Raw genomic sequence first — 12,329 nt, forward strand, 5'->3', positions numbered from 1 at the left:
AACACCATAATGTTCAATGATTTAGAAGTTAGTATATATCAGAAAATTTAAAAGTTGGTATATTTGGGGGTACCGCCACCCAAATTATTTTCCTAGAAAGCCTCTGATTTATTGATAACATTTAATGCAATATTTTACTTTTGTTATTATGTGATTTAAAACTTGTGTTTTTATTTTAGAATTAACTGTGCATTCAATATTTGGTGTTCAGCCTTCTTCAAAAAAGTTCTTTCCTCGTAATAATGACCTTCAAAAAATGCGCCAATATTTTCTTGAATCTAGCATCACAAGAAAATTAACTTTAGTAATATATGGAATGTCTGGTGTTGGAAAAACACAACTTGCCAGAAAGTATTGTGAAACTTATCATAGCTTTTATGAAAACTACGTTTGGATTGATGCAGCATTTGGAAAGTTACAAAGTTCCATTAATGATCTTTATAATAAGTTAGGATTTATTGAAAATTTAAAAGGTGACGAATTAACTATAAATGTAATGGTTGAAAAAATTCACAATTATTATAAGAAAGAAAAGACTTTGTATATTTTTGATAATGTAGACAATGAAACAGTTAAAAATTTAGAAAAATATATTTCAAAGGAACCAAACTCATTTACATTGATAACTTCACAATGGAGAACATGGTCAGACAATGTGTATCAAATGCAAATTAACAATTTTTCTATTGAAGACGCTTTTAACTACATGAAAAAAAACATCGAAACCAATGATGATGAAAAATTAAAAGAAATAACAAAAGAACTTGGTTTTCATCCGTTTGCAATCAGTCAGGCAATATCATATATAAACAATAACTCAGTTTCATTGCAAAGTTATATAGATCGATATAGATCACATCCTGTAGAAATACTTAACAATGATGATTTTCCCACTGAAGAAGAGTCAACATCTACCATAAAATCTATAAATTTGGTATTATTAAATTTAGAAAAAAAAAACTATATAGCATTAAATCTATTAAACTGTTTATCCCATTGTGATGGTCAAAGTATCAGCAAACATTTTGTTATAAAAATTTCAAAAGTTATGGATATAAATGAAGAATATATTGTAGATAATGCTTTGAGATTGCTTGTCAGTTATTCCTTATTAGATCAAGTTAGCAAAAACAAATATACAGTGCATGATCTGACACAGTTAACATGTAAATATTTTCAAAATAAAAAGTGCAGTTTAGAAACGTTCAAAGATTATCTTATAAATTATTTTATTTCAAAGTTAAAGGATGTTAAAGAACATGTTAATTATGGAAGCCATTTTGTTTCTCATTTTCTTTATATGTTTCGCACTTCCACAAAAAGAATGTCAGAAGCCTTTCATCACATAACAAACAACCTAGCAAGTTACTTAACATGTAAAGGCTATTTCCAAGAAACAATAAAAATATTGAATGACATAAAAAAGTTTAATATAGAAAATCATGGAGAAAATGATCTATTTACTCTTCAAACAAAAAATAGTATTGGATTTTGTTTGTTCGAAATGGGAAAATATAATGAAGCTTTAGAAATTTATTATTCTGTTGACAAAATACAAACTGAAATTTTTGGTATAAATCATCTATCAACAATGGAAACAAAAAACAATATTGGAAACTGTTTGTACAAAATGGAAAATTACAATAATGCTTTAGAAGTTTATTTTTCTTTTAGTAAAATAGAGTCTGATGTTTTGGGTATAAATCATCCATTAACAATGCGTACAAAAAATAACATTGGACTTTGTTTATATGAAATTAAAAAATATAATGAAGCTTTAGAAATTTTTTATTCAATTGATAAATTAAAAACTGAAATTTTGGGTTTCAATCATCCTTCAACCCTGATTACAAAAAATAATATTGGACTATGTTTGTACGAAATAGGAAAATGTAGTGAAGCTTTAGAAATTTATTACTCTGTTAATAAAACACAAACTGAAATTTTGGGATTAAATCATCCATCAACAATGGTCACGCAAAATAATATTGGAAACTGTTTGTACAAAATGGGAAACTATGTTGAAGCTTTAAAAGTGTATTATTCTTATGATAAAATAGTAGCTGAACTTTTAGGAGTTCATCATCCTTCAACAATAAAAACAAAAAATAGTATTGGACTATGTTTATACAAAATAGGAAATTATAAGGATGCATTAGAAAGTTTTTACTCTGTTGATAAAATACAAACTGAGAATTTAGGAAGCAATCGTCCTTCAACAATGGCCACAAAAACTCATATTGGACTCTGTTTGTACGAAATGGGAAAGTATAAAGAATCTTTAGAAGTTCATAATTCTGTTGATAAAATACAAACTGAAGTTTTGGGAATCGGCCATCTATTAACGATGGATACAAAAAATAGTATTGGACTCTGTTTACAAAAAATAGGAAAATATAATGAAGCTTTAGAAATGTATTATTCTGTTGATAAAATTCAAATTGAAATTTTAGGATTCAACCATTCATCGACAATAAAAACAAAAAATAATATTGCTCTCTGTTTGTTCGAAATGGAAAAATATAACAAAGCTTTGGAAATTTATAATTTTGTTGATAAAATTCAAACTGAGGTTTTAGGTATCAGTCATACATCAACAATGGCTACAAAAAATAATATTGGACTTTGTTTGCGTGAAATGGGAAAATATAAAGAAGCTTTAGAAATTCATTGTTCTGTTGATAAAATTCAGACCAGTATTTATGGAACTAATCATCCGTTAACAATGAACACAAAAAATAAAGTTGGACTATGTTTGTTTGAGTTAGGAAAATTTAAAGAAGCTTTAGAAGTTTACTATTCTATTGATAAAATACAAACTGAAGTTTTAGGAATCGGCCATCCATCAACGATAGATACAAAAAACAATATTGGACTCTGTTTACAAGAAATGGGAAAATATAATGAAGCTTTAGAAATGTATTATTCTGTTGATAAAGAAAATAGTAAAAGTATCGGAATCAATCATCATCAAACATCGTTTATCAACCATCGATCATCAAAGAATACTAAAAATAATATCGCAAACTGTTTGAAAAAAATGGGAAAATACAAAGAAGCATTAGCAATTTATAATTCTATTGAAAAAGTGGAAACTGATAATTTAGGAGTCTATCACCCATCCACAATGGCTGCCAAAAATAATATTGGACTCTGTTTATACGAAATGAGAGAACATGAAAAAGCCCTAGAATTATATAATTCTGTTGATAAAATACAAATTGAAGTTTTAGGAATTGATCACCCGTCAAGAATTAACACAAAAAACAATATCGGACACTGTTTTTACCAAATGGGAAAATATACAAACGCTTTAAAAATTTATTATTATGTTAATAAATTGCAAACTGAAATTTTAGGGATTAATCATCCGTCAACAATAAATACGAGACACAATATCGGACTCTGTTTTTACGATATGGGAAATTATAAAAAAGCTTTAAAACTTTATTCTTTCGTTGATAAAATAAAAACTGAAATATTAGGCGTCGATCATCCATCAACACTAGTCACTAAAAACAATATTGGATTATGTATGTCAAAGATGGGAAAATATAACGATGCTTTTGAAATTTATAATTTTGTTGTCAAAATACAAACTGAAACTTTAGCAATTAATCACCCATTAACAATCCGCACCAAAAGTAATATCGGATTTTGTTTGTACAAAATGGGTAGATATAATGAAGCTTTAGAAATTTACAATTCCTGTCATAAATCGGAATCTGAAATTTCAGGAATTAATAGTCCTGCAACAATAGCCACAAAAATTAGTATTGGATTATGTTTATACGAAATAGGAAAATATGAAGAAGCTTTAGAAGTTTATTATTCTGTTAATAAAATACAAACTGAAGTTTCAGGAATCGATCATACATCAACAGTAAACACAAGAAACAATATAGGACTCTGTTTGTACGATATGGGAAAATATAAAAAAGCCTTACAAATTTATTACTCTGTTGATAAAATACAAACTGAAATTTTCGGAAACAATCATTCATTAACAATGGCAACAAAGAAAAAAATTGGACTATGTTTTTACGAAATGGGAAAACATAAAAAAGCTTTAGAAATTTTCTATTCTTTTATTAAAACACAAACTGAAGTTTTAGGAAAGAGCCATCCATCAATTATAGACACGAATCGTTACATTGAAAGAATTTTGCATTTGCAAAAACGAAGAAAAAAACGTAAAAAGAGATGTAATATTTCTTAAATGAAGAGAGGTCAAATGTTTTTTTTAAATACCTTGTTTAAATACCAATGTCACACGTTTTTGCAAATTTTTTTCCTACTACATAATTTTTTTGTTGTTTTATTAATTAATTTTCTATTATATAGCTTGGTTTCCAATAGTGACTATTGGAAAACAGCATTTCTACAACTGTTGTAGAAATGTTGTTTTACAACTGTTGTAGAAATGTTGTTTTACAACTGTTGTAGAAATGTTGTTTTACAACTGTTGTAGAAATGTTGTACAATAGTTGTGCGTTTTTGTTGTACAACAATGGTTGCCAAAATTGATTTGATTCTATTTCGAAACCTTTGTACAGCTGACGTTAAGTTCCCATTATATAATATTATTGTTGAACAACTTTTGTACGATATTTCTACAACTATTGGAAACCAAGCTTAAGGGATTTTCCATAAAGTACGTACGCGAGTATGGGGGTTTTATTTCTTTTTCATAGGGCCAAATGGAATAGTTAAGGACTTTTTGAGCTGTATTTAAATATAAAAATCAAATAATTATTTTTTTAAGTTTTTTATTAAACTTTATTTGATTAAAAAAAATTTATTCCATTCTACACTGACATTCGGGTAGAATGAAATACGCAAATAAATGTATAATTAAAACAACACTTTATTAAAAAAACAAAGAGTAATCAATAATAGCAATTAAAAAAACAATCAATAATAACAATTAGAAAATCAATCAAATAAAATAAACCATTTTATTCTTGTGATGATGCTGAGTCGTTTAAGTTAGAGTTTGTGATGATGCTGAGTCGTAGAGGTTGAGTTGACTTTTCAGTTGTGCGGCACTTTGGTGCAATAAAACTCAGCGCCTTTTACGTATCGCTTTGGTATGCATGTTTGACATAGCCAAACCTTGCAATTTGAATTTTCATGGTACTATTCCATACTTTGACTTGTTAATTAGAGCTAAGCATGCGTTGTTTTTTAGCTTGCTTTGCTGCTTTTTTGCTGTCAACCTTTCAAGTATTAATCTTGGCACATCTACAGTTTTTCTTTTTTGTGTGTCAAAAAAAGCAGTCAGTAAAAGTCATTCAGAAACTTTTCATTTATAAATTTGTTTCAATACAAAAAATTTATAGTTGGAGATTTATTGGTCATTTGAAATTTAATAAAAAAACGCCGCATTTAAGAAGTGAGCCATTGCTTCACTTATTATTGGAGTATTTCATTCAATCCTACAATTCTCTTTTTCCGTTTTTTACTCAACTTTTTTTCCTAAATAGCAAATTTAATTTTGAAAAAAGATTCATGATCAACGTAAAAAGTTATACCAGAAAACATTTTAATTTCAATGATATCATTTTTTTTTTTTTTTTTTTTTTCTTTCTCTGTTTTAATATAAGATTTTACAACTTCGTAATATAAAATTTCAATAAATAAAATAAGTAAAACAGATAGGGGCTCAAAGAAGATGAGGATGACAGTACGTTATCACAATCTTTTCATAGAGCCCCTATAACAAGATTTCATAAAAATATCGTAATATGTTACAATATGCGTAATAAGATTTCAATAAAATATCGTAATAAAACGCGTAATTCGCTAATAAAATTGATAAGCAACCAACAAAAGTAGAAATAAAACAAAAACAGATTTATGAGAAATTATTAAAGTATCATTAACCAAAAACGTTTCTTATATTTTAAAAATATCTTTTTTTGTTAAAAACTTGAATGAACTTAACGAATTTACCGTACCTTTGAATCCTTTTTGAAAAGTATTCCATACTTTTGGACCTCGATATAGAATACTGTACTCTGAATATTTGTTTATTATCCGAGGCAGTTTATATGTGTTGGACATATTCGCTCTAAGATTATAGCTATCATTTTTATTTATTTTAAACTTGTTATTAAAGCTTATAGGAGAGATATTGTGATTATAACGATACATGAAAATTAAATGCTGGTAGATATTTATTTCAAACACATTCATCATTTTCATATCTTTCATTAAGGGCTTAGCGTGTTCACGCCTATTTTTTGAGTAAATGATTCTGCAGGCATGTTTTTGAAGACTATAAATTTTTTTAATCTTTGCCGCTTGAGTACTTGCCCATGAAATGTTTGCATAGCTGATGAGGCTATGAATTAGCCCAAAGTAGATTAATTTAAGACTATTTTTATTGACGTAGGAGCGAACTCGATACATCAAACCTATTATTTTGGTGATTTTTGACTGGATATATATTATATGTGGAAGCCAGGATAATTTTTCATCAACAATGATTTCTAAAAATCTTATATTGGATTGCTTATTTACTAGTTTATCATTTAGAGATAGGTTAGGCAACTTGAGAGGAAGATTTTCTTCTTGTGTTTTTTTGTGAAATAGTATATACTTTGTTTTCTCAGCGTTAAGTGAGAGTTTGTTTGCCTTAAACCAGTTGTTTACTTTACACAATTCAATATTCATGTCTGCATATAATTTCTTGATATCATTGTTGGTGAGAAATAAGTTTGTGTCATCTGCAAACATGACCGAGTTCATTTTTAAAGATGCATTACAAAAGTCATTTATATATATTAGAAAAAGAAGTGGACCAAGAATCGATCCTTGCGGGACTCCACATATGACATTTAATACTCCAGATTGGACATTATTTACATATTGTTTTCTGTTTGTAAGATAGCTTTTAATCCAATAATAAGTTTTATTTATTATTCCGTAATGCCTTAATTTATCTAATAGAATGCAATGGTCCACTGTATCGAATGCTTTTGATAAATCAAGAAACACTCCTAAAGTAAATTTATTATTTTCAAAACCATTAGTTATTTGATTTACTATTTCAATGATTGCATGTTCTGTGGAGAGATTTTTTTGAAAGCCAAACTGATTTGGGTAAAAAAAATTGTTTTTAATGAAGTAATCATAGATTCTATTATAAACTACACGTTCGAAGAGTTTTGAAAATATAGAAAGTATTGATATAGGCCTGTAGTTTGAAATGTCAGAATGATCATTACATTTGTATAATGGAATTACTTTTGCCAATTTAAGTACATCCGGAAATATCCCAGAATTTAATGAGAGCTTAAGTATATGAATCAGGGGTCTATTAAGACTGTGTTTGTTTGCAATAACTATATCACTAGATATCTCATCAAATCCTGGAGCCTTTTTTTTTTTTAAGGAGGCAAAGGCTACCTCTAATTCTTCATAGCCTAATTCATAATCAAGCATGGTAACGTTATTCGTGGTTTTAAGATAGGTTTTAAATGATACAGATGTTGGTACAATTTTATTTACAAGATTAGGACCAATATTTGTAAAATATTTATTGAATTCTTCTGAAATTAGTTTTTGACAAAATATATCGTTATTTTCAATAACAATTCGTTTAGGAAGAGAAGGTGAATTTAGTTTTTCTCTTCCCATTATGAGATTAATGATGGACCATGTTTTTTTGCTATCAAATTTGCATTTGTTAATTTGATTACTGTAATATTTTTTTTTTGCATTTTTAATGAGATCTTGATAAAAAAATTTATAATTTTTGAAATTTTTTTCATTATCATTGTTTCTATTTTTCAAAAATTTATTGTAAAGTTTTTTTTTTTTTTTTGAGCACTTTAATAACGATTTATCCATCCACGGATTAGCAATTGCTTTTGACTTAGTTGTTATTATCTCTTTTGGACAGGTTTCATTAAAGTACTCCAAAAATGTACTTAAAAAGGCATTGTAAGCTTCATTAGTATCTTTACATTTATATACGTTGTTCCATGTTTCTTGTTTTAGTCTACTTGTTAATTTATTAGTGTTACTCAATTTTAAATTTCGTTTGTTTAAATGTATAATTTTTGAATGACAATCAGACATAGATTTAAAGTTTTTTATTTTTATGAATATCGGGAAATGATCGCTAATATCTGTCAAAAATATACCGGTTTCAAATGTCGTTTCTAAATAATTATTGATAAAAATATTGTCTATTGCTGTTGCAGAGGTTTTTGTTACTCGCGTTGGTTTATTAATAGTTGACAAGACATTAAATTTAAAAAGCATATCAAAAAAAGATTTTATTTTTGGAAATTTTGTGTTAGAAAGAGCATCAAGATTTATGTCACCAGTTATATATAAAGTCTAATTTTCTTTATTTATTTTCATAATCGTATTTTTGATAAAGGTTTCGAAATTTTTTATTTTTCCACTCGGTGGACGATAAACACATCCAACTAAAATGTTTCGGTATTTTTTATTAATAATTTCAATGAAAAGGCTTTCATAGTTATCATTTGAAAAGCATAGTATATTTTTTATCCTGAAAGCATACTTTTCTAAGACATAAATTCCTAATCCTCCTCCTTTTTTCCCATTTCCTCTTGATTGACTTATTAGTTTATAAAATGGTAATATATAATTAAAATTTAATTCAAGAGAACTTTCTGTATCATGCCAAGTCTCTGAAATAGATATGATGTCGAACGTGTAGTTTAAAATATTTAAAAATTCTTTAAGTTTATCAAAATTTTGCTGCATGCTTCAAATGTTTAGGTGTAATACAGAAAATGAGCCATCATCTGCTATTACTTTAAATTCAAAAGGATCAATATACGGTGTGTTAATTAAGTTCATTTGAGTTTCTTGAAAAATATTTATATTTTCTTCTGATAGGTTATTTATAAAGTTGTCCTCAAAAAAGTCTAAATTTAAATTGTGAAAATCTAATTTCTGTGGAAAAAGCGCTGCCATTTTTTTAAAATGTATAATTTAAAAATATTTAATATAATTAAAAACTAAAATACTAAAAACGCTTACTCGTTTACGCATGTCGGAATAACATCTGTGTTGCGGGTGTTTTCTCGAAATTCGTGAACAATTAGTTTGTTGTAAACAACTTTTGCAAAATAGCCATTTTGATGATGTATCTTCGCCTGATCAAAAAGTTCTTTTCGAATTTTTCGCGTGGTAAAACTAAAATCTTCATTTAGAAAGATATTAGTTCCTTTTAATTTTGTTGCTCTTTCCAAAATTGTTTTTTTGTCCTCGTAATCCCGGAGCTTCAAGACAATAGTTCGTTCTCGTTTATCATTAGCTACTCCCACTCGATGAGCCCGATCAATTATAATATCTTTTTCAATACCAAGGTTATCTTTAAATAGTTGCTTTACCTTTTTCTTTGTGATTTCTTAATTCTTTTCTTCGTTATTTTCAACGACCCCGTCAATTCTTAAATTGTTTCTTCTGTTACGGTCTTCAATATCAACGCTTTTTAATTTTAACTCAATATTGTCAGAAAATATTTTACCCTGCATTTTTCGTACATTTGATAAATCATCGTGAACTTTATTAATTTTTTCCTCAACTGCTCTAGCTTTATCGTTGAATACATCGCCAACAAAATTTAATCCAGATTTCATTTTGTCGAGTTCTCGCCGAACTTCTTTAAAACTAGATTGAAAGTTATCAAACCTCTCATTTATGTTCGATAATGCTTCATGAAAAAAAGACAAAATTGTTTCTTTTTGAATATTTAGTAGCTCTCTCATCATAGCAATCGAAACTAACTCTTCTGATTTAGACATTTCAATTTTTATTTAACGAATTAAAAAAATTCCAAAAAATATTTAACTGTAAGAAAACGCGTCTGTTCACCACGATGTTCGCCACGCAAAAAGTATATCATATTTAACGAGAATTTTAAGCTCATTTTTCAAATTAATAAAAAAAATCTTATTACGCATACGAAAACTTAAAAATCTATAACAAATTTTTTTTCATCAAAAATAAAACTTAAATATCGTCTTACTCAGAAAAGTATTCTTCATAACGTGATTTAAAAATATTTGCAAAAAGTTTAGCCAATAATTAATTAAGAGCAAAAGAATAAACATAACTATTTCATTCTACCCGCTATTTTATTTTTTCCTGTTTTACTCTATTTAATATATAATAATTTTTTGCTTTTGTAACCTGATTTTTATCATTTCTATTAAAACTTTGCAACATTTTAATATTTTATTGAAGATTATAACTTTTTATATACTTTTATTACCTTATTTAGGATCTAGTAATATTGGCTTTTAGATGATTAAATTTAAACCTTACAGAGAAATGGCATCTCCGATAATACTTCCCAGAGAATTGAATTTAGACTTGTTATGGCAAGGTGGTTGGTTCTTCAGTTCCACTGAGACCCGCGGCCAAACTAGTCAGGTTTTACACAAGTAGTAACTGATACAAAAATTTTTCAGCAAGTCATTAGTTTTGTTCCAATAATTGATCTCAATCCTTCTGATGAAACATGCATTTACTCCACTCTTCGTTTTTTTATAAATCAGGCTGAAAAATTGAACATACCAATACCTTGCATAACTTTTGACAAACAGTTATGAATAAAAGCGACAGCAATCATTAAAGAAGAAAGTTTAAATATAGTATGCAGATTGGGTGGATTTTATATCATAATGAATTATATTGGGAGCATTGGTAAACATATGGGAGGATCTGGTTTAGAGGAGTTGTTTAATGAGATATACAAAAAAAATAGTGTTATACACATGATGTCCGGAAAAGCTATTGCACGGTCACAGTTAAGGAGACGAAATCCGTATATATATCAAGAATCAAACTTGCATTCTTTATCAACAGGTTTTGTCTCTATCATTGGAAATGATGATATAAATTGTGAAAAATCTGAGGAAATAGGATTGATGATTCATAACAAGTTAGATAACTTAGTTATCACCGAAGCTAAAATCAGACTTTGAGACCAAATTAAATCATTGGATGCTTTGCGTAATGTAATAAAACCGAAGGAAGGCAGCTTTATGCATGTTAACCCAACCGTTCTGTTCACAAGACTTACTGTAATTGCTCAAAGAGATGACAATTTTTAACACTAATTTTTATTTATGAGTTTACTACCACACCTCTTGCATTATTTTAAAACGGATTGATGAGAAAACCAGATAAATCATCACTGCAGAAATTTCTTTTACCTAAAGAGGCTCAATGCAAGTAGATAAAATAAAAGCAAAATTTGTCAGATTCGTAATCGATGGGGAAGCTTTGATACATCGAGTAAGATGTGTTAAAGGATTAAATCTTGGCAATATTTGCAAGTTGTACTTAACATACATCAAACGCAATTATGGTGTAGTAAGTGTCGTGTTTGATGGATATGAAGCTTTTACAACTAAATCAGCGGCCGTGGCGCAGTGGTTAGAGCGCTTGCTTTAGAAGCAGGAGATCCAGGTTCGAAACAAACTCTGGACATATAATCGCGTCACGGTAAAGGAGGAGGCGTCATGATCCTATTTAAATGCACTTCCATGGTGCTCTGTGACAAGACCGTTAAGTCTTCTTAGGGTACCTAAATAACAAAATAAAAAATAAAAATCAAATGAGCATGCTAGAAGACAAGTAGGAAAAAGTACTCATCTGATCAATGTGCATGATGATAATACATTGCTGTTTGGCCAGGAGTGCTTTTTATTATCCCAACAAAACAAAGTAGAGTTCATTAGACTGCTAGCAAAACATCTTATGGCTGCAGGGCACGAAGTAAATACATGCCCAGTTGATGCTGATACAAAAATCGTTTCAACCGTTTTACAACAAGCATTAAATAGCAAAGTTGTACTTGCAGCTGATGACACTGATATAGCTGTTGTGCTTTTGTATCATTGGAAGTTGTTTATAGTAAGGTGTTTTCCCTGCTCGCTGTATGTATATATTGCATGTATAGTTTACGGCTACAACTGTAATAATAATAACAATAATAATAAAAACTTGTACTTTTGTCACAGTTGTCAAATGCTTTTGTAAAAGAAAAGTTAATATGGACAAAAAGAATGATATATCATTTAGAACTAGTATTACTACTAAATAAAAAAAAACAACTAAAAATCCTTGGGCTAACAGTACAATTTGTGTTGAATTAAAGTGAAGACAAAAATAACACGTATTTTTTGTTTGGGTAAAAAAGTCAACATCAAACAAATAATCTGAGTAAAAACTCATTATTATAAAATGTTTTTTTTTTTTAATTCTAGTTCACTCCAAACATAGCTGCAAGCAACCACTATTAAGTTGAAAAAAATCACTTAAAAAAAATA

At 28.2% G+C, this 12,329-nt stretch overlaps 2 protein-coding genes across 4 annotated transcripts in view; one reads left to right on the forward strand and one right to left on the reverse strand.

The window, feature by feature from the left end:
- LOC101236975 (uncharacterized) overlaps positions 1-4,248 on the forward strand; it is a 16,028-nt gene extending 11,780 nt beyond the window's left edge. For all 3 annotated transcript variants that reach the window (XM_065791097.1, XM_065791099.1, XM_065791098.1), the window contains one exon: positions 180-4,248. In XM_065791097.1, coding sequence (XP_065647169.1) covers positions 180-4,219 — 4,040 coding nt within the window. In that variant the 3' untranslated portion in view covers positions 4,220-4,248. The remainder of the gene's footprint in view (positions 1-179) is intronic.
- A 4,775-nt stretch (positions 4,249-9,023) lies between these two features.
- LOC136076093 (uncharacterized) lies at positions 9,024-9,794 on the reverse strand. Its single transcript, XM_065789557.1, has 2 exons — positions 9,461-9,794; positions 9,024-9,361 (listed from the first exon to the last, which is right to left on the reverse strand). The coding sequence occupies exons 1-2, from the start codon at positions 9,792-9,794 to the stop codon at positions 9,024-9,026; spliced, it is 672 nt and encodes a 223-aa protein (XP_065645629.1).
- Positions 9,795-12,329: the final 2,535 nt, after the last annotated feature.

This window comes from Hydra vulgaris, chromosome 02 (genome assembly GCF_038396675.1).
Source record: "Hydra vulgaris chromosome 02, alternate assembly HydraT2T_AEP".
Classification (NCBI taxonomy): Eukaryota; Metazoa; Cnidaria; class Hydrozoa; order Anthoathecata; family Hydridae; genus Hydra; species Hydra vulgaris.